The 14505-nt window shown below is 44.9% G+C and overlaps 1 protein-coding gene across 1 annotated transcript in view; it reads left to right on the forward strand.

Annotated features, from left to right (window-relative positions):
- The window catches only part of LOC121643869, a 45744-nt gene that overhangs the window by 1886 nt on the left and 29353 nt on the right, over positions 1-14505 (forward strand). Inside the window, exons 2-10 of the mRNA XM_041991456.1 lie at positions 279-1411; positions 3405-3586; positions 3666-3837; positions 3907-3957; positions 4028-4130; positions 5474-5481; positions 8169-8720; positions 12738-12941; positions 13024-13185. Of these exons, the coding sequence (XP_041847390.1) occupies positions 279-1411; positions 3405-3586; positions 3666-3837; positions 3907-3957; positions 4028-4130; positions 5474-5481; positions 8169-8720; positions 12738-12941; positions 13024-13185 (2567 nt within the window). The remainder of the gene's footprint in view (positions 1-278; positions 1412-3404; positions 3587-3665; positions 3838-3906; positions 3958-4027; positions 4131-5473; positions 5482-8168; positions 8721-12737; positions 12942-13023; positions 13186-14505) is intronic.

Below are 14505 nucleotides of genomic sequence, written 5' to 3' on the forward strand. Positions count from 1 at the left end.
ATGGAGAGGACTATGGGTGTAGCCTAAATAAATGATTATTTTCTATATTTGATAGTTTTGTAAATCAGAACCAGCTTCTATTAAACCTTATTTCAGAGCATAAAACTGTTTCTAAACTTTATCTCAGCTCTTTCTGCTGGTTTAATCCAGAAAGTTTCATTACATCATCTTGACAAAAGTTCTGATTTACATCCATCTAATCAAAACAAGTTCAAGTAAGCTTGCATGCTGATTATAATGTTCTAATAAAGAGTTTTTTTTTATTTCTTCTTTTTCAGAAAAACAAGAATCAAGCAGCAGCATGAAAACCATGAAAAATTTCAACCCACTGCAACATGGCACTGAAGCCAGGTCCTCCTGTAGTAATCCACCATTGCCTGTGTGGGTTACTCACACACCCACGCTGGATCATGTAACGGATGAGAGTGATGATGATGATGATAGCAACTCTATAGCTTACAGATTCAGCAATACACCTCACACTGGAAAACAGAAAAAGTACCAAAAAGAGAGCATGAAGAACAGGCTGAAGTCCCTCTTTCCTCAGTCTTGGGGTAGTGTCATCCAGAAACAGACAAAGGAAACCAGCAAATCTGGGATCCAGATTCTTCCCAATGGGACCAGGGTGAGCCCCCCTGTAAGCCCCTTACTGGAGCACAGGATCTGGAATCAGTCTCTCAGGACTCCCAGCGATTCCTCACATAAGCAGTTGTTGAGAACCAGGCCCACTGAAGATCCATTCTGTCAGGGCCTACGAGAACAATCTCTCCTGATGAGCATCCACCCTGCAGAGTATTACGCCGAGAAGATGGAGCTTTATCAGCTGAGGTACTCTTATTTGAAGTCCTGGCCAGGCTTGCTCAGGCTTTTAGATGGATTTCAGCTCTTATTTGGGGGTGTGGTCTTTGCATGTGTCATTGCATACATTCAGAAAGACAGCGAGTGGTCCAACATCTATGGGCACTATAATGGTGTATATAACAATGGACTCGGTCTGTCTGGGTACAGCTATAGAGGCCCCATGACTCCTTTCATTCTAGCTGTAGCTGGAGTGTCCTGGATCATTACCCTGTGTCTCTTGGTGATAGGAATGACAATGTATTATCACACCATCCTCCTCAACTCCTCCTGGTGGCCCCTGACAGAGGCCTTCATCAACATGGCCCTATTCCTGCTCTACATGGCAGCAGGAATCGTATACCTGAATGACTTGAACCGCGGAGGGCTGTGCCTCATGACAATAGGCGTTAACCCCATCATGGCCAGTCTGTGTCGAGTTGATGGCGGCCAGATGGCGGGAACAGTTTTCATCTTCATCAATATGGCTACATACCTTGGAAGCTTCCTGGTGTGCCTGAAGATGTGGAGGCATGAAGCTGCTCGTAGGGAGAGGGAGTACTTTGAGAAAAAGGTAAGCTTACAGTCTCTGTTTTTCTTTTTTCTTTTCTTTTTCGTAAGGCTCCATTTATTAAGACTTTCCTGCAGCCCTTTAAATATAAGCTGATATAAGTTAATATGATGACTGTAACTTTACAGTCTGTTGACAAAACTTTATTATTCTTATTCTTTATTTGTCATCATTATCAAAATGAGGAACGCTGAAACTAATAATCTATCCATGATTTAATTGGTATTAAAGATTTACTTTTTATACTGACATTTATTATGTCCATTCCTGGAGATGTTGTTCCCTGGCAGCATCTTGAGGCGAGAAACCACATTTTTCCCAGTTAAACTGTCACTTCACTGCAGCATTGTGCTTTATGGCACAGTGTCACATGCCAACAATTGGATATCTACACGTTTTCCTTCAAAACGTGACTGGTTCAGGAAAGAAACGCAAGAGGGCATTATCGGAAGAAGAGAAGAAAAGAAAGAGATAAAGTAAAAGCAATAGATAAGAGTAAACATCAGACTTATTTTTACTGGCTGGAAAGATCTCAGAGAAGAGACGGGATGGAAACGATGCAGATTATCCATCATTAAAGGTCCCATATTATGCAAAATTCACTTTTTAATGGTTTTGGAACAGTCATACTGGTCCCCCCGCATGTGTAGGAGACCCGTAAGTGTGAAACTCTTTCAGGCGCTCTCTCTCCCCCCTGCTCCACCTCTAGGGAAGTAAGCGCTGAAATGAGCTTGTTTGAAAGCGTGTACGTTATGACGTCATAAGGGACAATAACCACTCCCCACAGAGCGATGGACCCGTCTACCGGCTCTCAAAGCCCGCCCTCTAAAAATCACCTAGCGCCCAGTGTTTTTCCCTCTTCGGCAACCCTCGTTAGCGGACATGGCTAAGCGACAGAAGCACTGTTCTGTTTGTGGCTGCATAAATGAACACGAAAACGTTTTTTTACTTCCATCCACTGAACCCACGAGGACTGAGTGGATTAATTTTATTTTTGGAGGAAATGTACCCGGAAAACTTCCAAAGGTTTTGCATGTCTGTGGCCAGCATTTCAAAGAGGACTGTTTCCACAACATGGGGGCATGGAAAGCAGGCTTCGCCAACCGTTTGAAGCTGAAGCCAGGTTCAATACCAACTGTCCGTGACACAGCTGGAGAGGTAAGAGCTGGCAGTTATTTTATCGTTTCGGCCTTATTAGTCTGATAGCTTGAAAATATATTAACCTGTCAATCACCTTATGACGGGCGATGCGATGGGCGGAGCCAACAGCTGAGCTGCTCCACCAGGGTTCCGCCCACCATAAACGGCACATTTCTGAAGCTGCTAAAAAGAGGGAGGTGAAGAGAAGCCGCTGCACTCAAACTGAGGGTCGATTTGTCCATACCATGGCGGAAATATTTCATTTAGATATTAATGAATGGTCTCAGATTGGGAATAAAGTGTATAATATGGGACCTTTAAGGGATGTCTCTGTTAAGAGGCAGGATAAATATAATACCGGATTAATAGTCATTCAGGGGAGATTCTAGAGAAAGGAAGGGATGACGATTCTGGGTTAGCTGTCGTTAGAGACGGTCTCTGAGAGGAGATGGGATGAAGATGATGCTGACGGCCGAACCAGTTTTTACAATAAAGGTGTAAATCTGCAGGGCAACAGAAATGTAACTGAATGTGCCAGTAAAAACCTGTCAGAAACACCTATTTTACAGGTCAGACATGTACATAGCGCAACTTTAAAATGATCAGCTTCTATAGATTTAGCATGAAAAGTAAGGAAACCTTGGTGGTTACTTTTAAGGATTGTTTTTGTGGAATGAGCATAGCTAAATGTTCAGCCCCTCCTAAAATTGGCCAAAATCCTCTGTAATTTTGTCATGATGTACAACACTGGGCCCTTAAAAAACTTCATATAATAAAGATCTTAGGTTCTTACATCTCTTTAAATGTTGGTTAATGTTTGCAGAATAACATTTTTCTCTTTTACTCTTGGCTTCAGGAGGAGTTTCATCAGTCCATCCCACTAACTCCCCCAAACCCAAAACACAAATCATTCAAGGACGAGATGGATAATTCTTTAAATAAAGATGCACATCCCCCCTCTCCTCCTGAGGTCCATAAGAGCCCAGTCACAGCCTCCAGTTACATCCCCACAGTCCACACAGTTGCAGATTACATCATGTAAGTTAACATGGAAACAATGCAGACTGAAAAAAACATGTCATTTACCTTGCCAATGTTACTTCATGTGTTATTGTAGGAAGTATCCAGAGATCAGCTGTTTAGAGGAAAGGGAAAAGTACAAAGCAGTGTTCAATGACCAGTACCAGGAATACAAAGATCTTCACAGTGACATCACCAGCACCATCCGCAAATTCAGGGAGCTGGATGCCGTGATGGAGCAGTTCCTCAGAGAAGGGAAAAACCTGCAGGTCATTCCTATATGAAAGCATTTCTGTGCCACCAACATGTTCATTATCACATGTCTGTTTTTCCAATAGGATCAGCAAAGGATTCAAAGCATTTTGAAGACTTATCAGCAGAAGAAGAAGGTAAGTGTCAGTGTGACGGATCTCTGAACCTTAAAGCCGCCACTGGTTTTTCTGTCTTTGCTTTTGCCAGGATCCTGCTTTTCTTGAGAAGAAGGAACGCTGCGACTACTTGAAAGCCAAATTAAACCACATTAAGAACAGAATCAACACTTATCAGGAGACTGCAGCAAAGAGTCGGACATGAAGAAGAACCCAGCCCAAGATCTGAAATTTACACTCCAGATGAAAGAGAATGCGGGGCATTGCCACATGAACATGGATGGATGTCAGGCTGGTTTAAGACATCGCAGACGTTTCAGAGTGGACTGCTATTATCCATCTTACTTTGTATTTTGTCATCAAAACAAGCTCACTGTGCAGGTTAATGATCGCTGGATGAAATGTTTTAGTTGTTTCCTGTTTACATCCTGTGTTGCATTTTTTAATTTTCTGTTTCTGAGTTGATCTCACTTCAGAATGTCGCCTGCTGTCAACGAGTATCAAATTATTCAATTTTCTGCCTTTAATTCTAAAAAAAAAAAAAAAAAAAACAACCTCTCTCTAATGGATTAAAATGAAGTCAAATTTAAAGTAAATGTGAGAATCAAGTGTTTTAACTGTTGGGATTTATTAGATATTCAGATGCTACAAATCTTTTATTAGAACCAGTTCTCTTTTACAGACATGAGCTAGCTAAGAGGCCTGAGTTTCTCATCTTGGGTCTGGGGAGTTTGATAGTTCTGCTCCTATACTGTTCTTCTGAACAGAGATCAGGTGTTACTGGGATCTGTTAGAGCCAGTCTCCTAGTTCGGGGTCCCTGACTACTGCTGGCACCACTGACTTTGCTCCCCACCCCTTTTCCTCAGTTTTTGGTATTTTTCCAGCTTCTTCTGTTCCTTCATGAGGTTGATGCTTTTCTGGATCACCAAATCAAATCTTACGGCCTTCTTCTGTAGTTTATCGACTAGGTTGGTTAGACCAGTTTACCAGTCAGGATATGGAAGTCTCAAGGATTTCTGTGTAATTCTCCACCTTTGACGAAGTCCCCCATCCTGACCCCGGGACTCCTGTACCTGCCTGCAGCTTAAACCCTGCTACTGTGTTCTGGCCTGTCGCAGGGGTCCTGCCTGGTGTGACAGACCTCAGACCTCAGTTTCTGATCATGATCAGAGCCTCTGTGCTCTTCAGACCAGCCTTCTCTGGCCTGCGCTGTGAAGTCTGTAAAGAACCGGTCGTCTTCTGTGCAGCAGTTTATAACTTTGGTCTGAGACGTTTGCTGAAGATCGCTGCTGGAAAAACAGTCTGCAGATAAACAGATAAATATAAAAACAACAGTTCAGGATGGGAAGTTGTAAAGGATTTAGCAAACTGGACCGTAAAACAGTATCAGGACAGAGGATTGGATTGAAAACAGGTTTATTGAATAATAGTGAGTGGCTTCCAGGAAAACCGGGTCCGGTCTCGTAGCCCGCTAGCCTGCGAGAATAGGAGAGCCAAGGTGAGAACAGGTGACAAACTGGGGATTTATGAATACAGATGATTACGTACCGGCGGGAGAAATTGGAGCGAGCCGGCAGAATTCCTGTATTGCAATAACAGTGAGGAGATCCGCTGCGTCTGTCGGGGCTGCTGAAACAGGATGGGTTAGCAAGGGAAGATGATGGTTAAACTGAGACTTTGAGTTGGGTATGTGTTCAAAGAAGGGGAGGGGGTCCGGATGGTTCCTCCAGCGGAAGGGAGAGAGAGAGAGAAACAGGTTGCGTTAATCCAAGATCCAAATCCACATCCAAATCCAAATCCAAATCCAAATCCACATCCACATCCAAATCGACAGTCCAGGGGTCAGATTATCAGCTGGGTCAAATAACAGAAGGTCAGAGTTACCAGACAGGGGACAGGCAAAAAATCCGGATATCCAGGTCAGAAACGGGTCGGATATCAAAAACAGGCAGGCAGGCAGGCAGGCAGGCAGGCAGGCAGGCAGGCAGGCAGGCAGGCAGGCAGGCAGGCAGGCAGGCAGGCAGGCAGGCAGAAATCAGGGCTGGAAACGTGCAGGGAGTTAACCAAGACGATCTGGCAAAGGAGTGGTGTTGTACACTGGTATATAAAGCACGCAGCGCAGGTGGAGCGCATCAATAATCAGGAGCGCACTGGAGGAAGGATGCCTTCAGGGACAGCTGGGAGATTCCAACTATAGGCAACCACCGTGACAGGAAGTGTTTGGATGGCATTAAACTTGATTTGCCTTTTCAGAAATATTTCTGAGATGATTAATATCTAATAAATACTTCCACAACACTTATTCTGAATTGTTTTAATTTATTAATATTCATAGCGCGAATGACGTAATTGATAATAAGCTCACTTCTCATGTTAAAGTTAGTCTAAGCATCCCTGAGAGGCAGCAGTCTGTCTCCATTGTAACCTGAGCAGATGTAAATGATTCATGTGACTGTTGCCTGAGAGCGCGGGGCGGGGGTTGGCTCGCGGTGGGCGGACTGCGTCCCTACTGAGACAAGCGCAAGTTCCGGGGCGCGTGAGTTTAGGTTTACGAGTTTTTATAAACGTACCCACCGTAAAATAAAGTTGACAATCGTACGGCTCGTGACGTCAAACAGGAGACGACCTTGACGCTGTGTGCGGACCGCTGAGCTGAACAGGTGCAAAGCAGAGAAGCCGTTCTCGGCTGGGTAAGCTCTGGTTGCTGTGGAGTTATTCTTGAAGTTCCCGGTCAGATAACTGCTGGTAACAGGTAAGGAGCTGAAACATTTACACCTGGAGAGTAAAATGGTCAGAAATAAGAAGTCACGAGGAGTTTTTTCCTCTTTATGCAACGCAGTTTGACAGAAAACATTCAGCTGAGATGTTGAATAACAGCCAGAGGACACAAAGGCCTTGAAACTATTTAGAAAAGCTAAATATGCTATCCCACACCTGAGTGGGCTCATTTTATAGGTTCCCCTCTCTGAAGGTGGGCTGACACCCAGCGAGTGTGGAGGGGGTGTACAGGTGGATGCAGCACAGGTGTATTTGTCCCCTGCAGAACAGCACACAGCGCCTGTTCACCTTCTGCCTGCTGTTGGTCTAAATAACTGAAGCCTGATGGGTTGAATTCTGAGAGAAGAAGGACAAGGCTTGAGATGAATGAAGGGCAGAGAGGTGGTCCAACTTCTAGTACCGGGTCGTCCTCTTCATCAGGACCACCTTCTGGTACCGGGTCAGACCTTTTTAATCCTGGTGTGATAGGTGGAAGCAGGTGGTGGAAACCTTCCTCAGAGGTTTTCTCCATATTAACATGACAGCATCACACAGTTGCTGCAGGTCGGCTGCATCCATGATGAGAATCTCCCGTTCCACCACATCCCAAAGCTGCTCTACTGGACTGAGATCTGGTGGCTGTGGAGGCCGTTGGAGTCCAGTGAACTCATCGTCATGTTCTAGAAAGCAGGTGGAGATGATCTGAGCTTTGTGACATGGTGCATTATCCTGCTGGAAGTAGCATCAGAAGATGCTCCACTGTGGTCATAAAGGGATGGACATGGTCAGCAACAATACTGAGGTAGGCTGTGCTGGTTAAACCAGACCACGTTGGTACTAAGGGGCCCAAAGTGGGCCAAGAAAATCTCCCCCCACCATTACACCAGCAGCAGCCTGAAGCGTTGATCCAAGGCAGGATGGATCCATGTTTTCATGATGTTTCCAGCAGATTCTGAGCCGAGCATCTGAATGTGGAGCTGAAATGGAGACTCATCAGACCAGCAACGTTTCTCCATCTTCTATTGTCCAGTGTTGGTGAGTGTGTGTGAATTGTAGCCTCAGTTTCCTGTTCTTAGCTGGCAGGAGGCACCTGGTGTGTCTTCTGCTGCATCCTGGTCCAGACAACTGCTGCTCTGGATATTTTCTCTTCTTCAGACCATCTCTGGAAACCCTGGAGATGGTTATGGGTGCAAATCCCAGTAAACACTCAGACCAACAACCACGTTCAAAGTCTCTTAAATCCTCTTTCTTCCTCATTCTGACGCTCAGGTTGAACTTCAGCAGGTCATCTTCACCACGTCTACATGGCTACATGCTGCTATGTGATTGGCTGGTTGGATATTAGTGTAAACAGGAAGTAGAACAGGTGGAGATGATGAAGAGGAGGATGAGTGTAGAACAATGTTTTAACTTGTCGATTAATTATATAATTTTTTATCTTTCTTCCAGGTGAAACTACAATTTTATCCATTAGACCATGTATGAACCAAGGTACTACGACAGCCCCCCTGTATACAGTCCACCTTACAGCACCACCACCCACAGCTTCTATCCACCACAGAGTGTCCACTCCCCCCGGAGCACGTATGTCCCTTACCCCCACGAGCTCCCTTTGGACTCCTACTACTTGGAGGGGAAGCCTCAACTCTTCTACCACTGGTTTTCTCCTCCTGGTTTTGTTAAGACCTTCAAAGGAGCCACAGTGCTCATATGTTTCATCATCTTTGCCTGCGTGGCTTCAACCCTAGTTTGGGACATGAATGGATTAGGGTACGGTGGTTACGGTGTTGGGGATGCAGGCTCTGTTGGAGGATTGGGTTCTGGGTATTATGGCGGCAGCTATGGCTACAGCAGCTCCTACATGACCCCGCAGTCAGCCAAGGCGGCCATGATTTCTATGGCTTCCATCAACTTCCTGGTTTCTCTGGGGTTCCTGGTGGGAAGCTTCTCACGATCCCGGATAATGCGGGGATGCAGGTTTTACCTCACCGTGTTCATCTGTGATCTCATCCTAGCTGTCCTTCAGGTGAGTCCACCTCAACACATACATAACGTAGGACTGCCGAGTTTTTCTATCAGTATTGATCATGTGGCCATTATTGAGGAATATGGCTTATTAAACCAATCCATAGACTTATTCAGTTTAGCTTAGCTTTATTTGTATAGCACCAACTTACAACAAAGTCATCTCAGGGCATTTTACAGACATAAACCAGACACAGGTTTGGGACTGGTTTTAGACAAATGCCATCTATCTGTGTGTTATGTAAGATGAACTGGTCCCAGTCCAATTTACAAAAGCTGTGTTAACATAAGCCAATTCATAATAAATAATAGTCTAGCTAAGCAAACCAATATATTTCATAGAATTTTGACTTCAATTCAAGCTTCTGTCCTGAGCATGCATGGGGCAAAGATGGAAAGGAAAAAACTCCAGAAGAAACCAGAACCCGGCTCAGGGAGGGCAGCCATCTGCCTGAACCAGTTGGGGTGGAGAGGACAGGAAAGAGGGCCAACTGACCTGCCGAGGGAGAAGAAGAGATATACAAGTTAATGACGCCAATACTATCATTATTTTCTTACACTGAAAATATACAGCAGAGATTTGGAAAGGATGGAAGAGCCCAGTGCATCCCTCAGCAGTCTAAGCCTATCGCAGCATGACAAATGGAAGGTTAGCCACCCCTCACTATAAGATTTATCAGAAAGGAAGGTTTTAAGCCTGATCTTAAAGGCAGAGAGGTCTGCCTTCTGAAGCCAAATTGGGAGCTGTTTCCACAGAGAGGGATCTGATACCTGAAGGTTCTGCCTCCCATTCTACTTTTAGAACCTCTAGGAACCAGCTTTAAACCTGCAGTCTGAGAGTGAAGTGCTCTTTTGGGAAAATCTGGAACTCTTAGATCTTCAGTATACAATGGAGCCTGGTCTTGGAGATTTATGTTAATCCATTCTGGATTTGTGGACACAGGAACACCACTAGTCGTTTTGTAGGCTAACATCTTGAAGACATAGGTTTGCCAATTTATTAGACATAATGTCCTTGCTAAGAAAACCAATGGAAATTTTGTAGGAGCAATCAGTCTAAAGTCTAGTCTTCATGATTTACTTGTTTGAGAACCCCTTGAGGGAGCTTTAGCTTGTGGCATCTCTATCTTAAATGTTATTTTCAACCAGTGAAAGCAATTGAGAGGCTAATAGTACTTTGCAGCATTGTCGCGAGAACTGTACATTGTACAAAAACATTTTAATGTCCACAGTGTGTTGATCAAAGCCCTGAATCCGTATTTGTCCTCAGGAACTTATCAGAATCAGGTCTTCTAACAAACATGTCTGAAGTCTGGCAAAGGGGCAATAGTACCAGCAAGAATTTAATAGTACTTTCACCCCTGGGTGGATATATTACCCAATAAGTATGCAAACATAAGGACGCATGGGAGTATGTGGGTAGTGATGTTGACGTTTGAACTCTTTAAGAACTGTTGTGTGACTGTTCAGAAATATGAGGAGACTGTGGCTAATGTGGAAGCAGAAAGTTGTCATTTGAAAAAGATTAAACGGAAAGTTTTGAGGTCCAGGTGGTGAGGATGTCAGAGTATACGTGGCATATAAAGACATTGTCACGCCGTTCACCAAGTATGAAATAACTTGGCCAAACCTAACTTTATTCTCGTTCTTGACACCTTGAGAAAACAAACAAATTTAAGTATTTTTGTGGAGCATGTTACAGGCTTTAATGACATCTGACTCAAGCCTCAAGTTACTGTCAGAGAGCTGTCTCAGTGAGTCCCCCCCCCCAATGACTGCGTACATCGTCTTCATCCCGTCTCTTCTTAGAGATCTCCCCTAACGACGGCTAATCCGGCATCGTCTTCGTCCCGTCTCTTCTTAGAGATCTCCCCTCACGACGGCTAATCTGACATCGTCTTTGTCCGTCTCTTCTCCAAGATCTCCCCTAACGACGGCTAATCCGGCATCGTCATCATCCATCTCTTCTCCGAGATCTCCCCTAACGACGGCTAATCCGGCATCGTCTTCGTACCATCTCTTCTCTGAGATCTCCCCTAACGACGGCTAATCCAGCATCGTCTTCTTCCGTCTCTTCTCTGAGATATCCCCTAATGACGGCTAATCCGGCATCGTCTTTGTCCGTCTCTTCTCCAAGATCTCCCCTAACAACTTCTAATCCGGCATCGTCATCATCCGTCTCTTCTCCAAGATCTCCCCTAACGACGGCTAATCTGGCATCGTCTTTGTCCGTCTCTTCTCCAAGATCTCCCCTAACGACGGCTAATCCGGCATCGTCATCATCCATCTCTTCTCCGAGATCTCCCCTAACGACGGCTAATCCGGCATCGTCTTCGTCCCATCTCTTCTCTGAGATCTCCCCTAACGACGGCTAATCCAGCATCGTCTTCTTCCGTCTCTTCTCTGAGATATCCCCTAATGACGGCTAATCCGGCATCGTCTTTGTCCGTCTGTTCTCCAAGATCTCCCCTAACGACGGCTAATCTGACATCGTCTTTGTCCGTCTCTTCTCCAAGATCTCCCCTAACGACGGCTAATCCGGCATCGTCATCATCCATCTCTTCTCCGAGATCTCCCCTAACGACGGCTAATCCTGCATCATGTTCGTCCCATCTCTTCTTAGAGATCTCCCCTAACGACGGCTAATCTGGCATCGTCTTCATCCGTCTCTTCTCCGAGATCTCCCCTAACGACTTTTAATCCGGCATCATCTTGTCCCATCTCTTCTCTGAGATCTCCCCTAACGACGGCTAATCCAGCATCATCTTTGTCCCGTCTCGCCTCCGGGATCTCCCCTAACGACGGCTAATCTGGCATCGTCTTCTTCCCTTCTCTTCTCCGAGATCTCCCCTAACGACGGCTGATCCGGCATCGTCTTTGTCCCGTCTCGCCTCCGGGATCTCCCCTAACGACGGCTAATCCAGCATCGTCTTCTTCCCTTCTCTTCTTAGAGATCTCCCCTAACGACGGCTAATCCGGCATCGTCTTCATCCGTCTCTTCTCCGAGTTCTCCCCTAACGACGGCTGATCTGGGATTATCTTGTCCTGTCTCTTCTCTGAGATCTCCCCTAATGACAGTTGATCCGGCATCGTCTTCATCCCGTCTCTTCTCTGAAATCTCCCCTAACGACGGCTGATCCAGCATCGTCTTCATCCCGTCTCTTCTCTGAAATCTCTCCTAACGACGGCTAATCTGGCATCGTCTTCATCCGTCTCTTCTCTGAGATCTCCCCTAACGACGACTGATCCGGGATTATTTTGTCCTGTCTCTTCTCTGAGATCTCCCCTAATGACAGTTGATCCGGTATCATCTTCATCCCGTCTCTTCTCTGACATCTCCCCTAACGACGGCTAATCCGGCATCGTCTTCGTCCCATCTCTTCTCTGAGATCTCTCCTAACGACGGCTAATCCGGCATCATCTTTGTCCCGTCTCTTCTCCTCTTCACGGTCTGTGTGTTTATGTCTTACTGGTTGTGCGACACACTACCGTAAAGCGAAACTCAGCTGTAATTTCATGCAGCATCCTGCAGGTAAAAGTTGTGAAGTGTGGTTTCTTAGCCTAGGGATGCTACTGGGCTATGACAGCAGTGGAGCAGAAGTGAAAAAGGACACTATTAAACAGTTTCCTGCTGCACCATGTTCCCAATGTTTATGCACTTTAAACTGTTGGTTGGAAATAAGACCAATTCATACTAGTGTTGATGCCCATCAGCTTTTTTCAATCATGGAATGCCTGATCATTGGAGCTGAGGAAGGATGGGGTGCAAATTCACCATGAGTTCATCAATCAGACTGACCTCTTTCACATTACACACGTTCAGTTGGTTCATTATTGATGTTAAACTACTGACAGACTTTAAGCTTGAACAGGCAGCATCTGAACAGCAGTTAACAGACTGAAACCTGCTGATGGACCTGGGGAATGTTGGAGTGGAGTCGGAGCTCATAGGAGAATTTTGTTGTCATTTTTAGACTTGGCAGCATCGTTTCCACATCTGCTTTGTTTTGGCTTTTAGGGCATTATTGACATCATCTTTGTGATCGGGGTGAACCCGATGTCTCAGAGCTCACAGAGCATGCTGTATAACCCCATGCTGATGATGTGCCAGAACTTCCAGGGCAAGCCCAGCCTCAGTGGCAGTGTCGGGGCTGGTTTTCCTGGAGGGTTCCCCATGTATAACCAATACCTGCACCACTACTGCTACATGGACCCTGAGGAGGTTGGAGGGATTTTATTTACTTTATTAATATATTTTTTATTTTATTCTCTTCTAGTGTGATTTCTCCTCTGTTATTCCTCAGGCAGTTGCGTTCGCGTTGGGTCTGATGGTGGTGTTGGCTCTATCCTTCTCTGCTTACTATGCTTATAAGACTCGCAGCAAGATTTGGCACCACGGAAAAGTTAACATCTGCTGGGATGAGCCGCTGGTCCGGCCAGCAGAGGGGCAGCATGTACAGGACTGGGTCAGTATGTACCTGTTATGGATAAATTGGGCTTGCATGTTAGCAGAGTAACATTTCTACTAACTGTAATGATGTTACCGCTTTAGAGCTAGCATAAAGTGAAAAGGCTGATAGGTTGTCATTATTTCCACTGTGTCTCTCAGCCAGGTTTCACTCTGGCTGTTGATTAACCAGCTGCTGATAAGAGCTGCACCATTTACAGTAAAAGGAAGTGTGTTTTAAGCTGTTCCCTGTGGCTAAGATGGGCTTTCATTAAGCTTGTCTTCATGTTCTGCAAATAAACAAACTAAAGTACTGTTAATCAAATTAGGACAGTGGGCCGGTTGTTCAAAAAATTTAATCTGGATTAAAGCTATCTGGATTTGGGTATCCCATTTTTTCGGATGGTGGATCATGTAATCCGGCTCAATTTTACTGCGGAGGTCCAAAGCAAACTAGTATGGATCACCCTAATCCAAAATCCTGTATTCAGGATCACCAAATCCAGATTTCCAGCATGTAGATCAATGTGTGCTGCCGGCCACGGGAAGAACAGCAGGTAGAAGAGCATACCTTCTACTTGCGGGTGGAACCAGGGAGCATGTAATATCATACGTGCTTGTATTGACCTGCATAACAGTGCTACCATGTGACCATGTTAATGATGCACCTGAGCCCCGTGTAGAGGCCCAACCTCTGGCATTCGGTCAGAATGACAGACGGACATGAAGTAAGGGATGCATCGTTAGACATTATTTCTGACAGGCTTGTCCCTGAATATGCAGGAAAATGGATTAATATATCTGTTTTTGTTAACATTTGTTTGCGGTGTATTCCATGGGGACAAGATGATGTTATGCTATATTTTTGCTGTGCTGACAGGATTAATCGGAGCCTCTGCCTATTTAACCATTTTATCCCAGGTCAGGTGCAACATATAAATATTAGCATGTGCACTGACTGAAAAGATATAATTGTTAGATCAAATTTGAGGTTGTACCGCATGTTCTTCCTGAAATCCGCCTTGAAATCCTATACCCTCTGTTGGGATCAGGATAATCCTGTTTTTTTGGATCAAAGTTATCCGGATCCGACTTAGGAGTTTTGAACAACACAAACTGAGGGTTTTATCCAGATAACAACCAGGATTGTATTACGTGATCTAAGCTGATTTTGGAATCGGGATTTGCGTTTTGAAAGACCTATTTTCAAGATTTGATCCTATTTGATAACTGTAATCCGATCGGATTACATTTGAACAACTGGCCCTATATGCTAAAATAAATAAATACAACTTCAATCCAGAAAAAAAGTTCTGTTTAAAATGTAAATGAAGCCCAT

Source organism: Melanotaenia boesemani, chromosome 8 (assembly GCF_017639745.1).
Source record: "Melanotaenia boesemani isolate fMelBoe1 chromosome 8, fMelBoe1.pri, whole genome shotgun sequence".
Classification (NCBI taxonomy): domain Eukaryota; kingdom Metazoa; phylum Chordata; class Actinopteri; order Atheriniformes; family Melanotaeniidae; genus Melanotaenia; species Melanotaenia boesemani.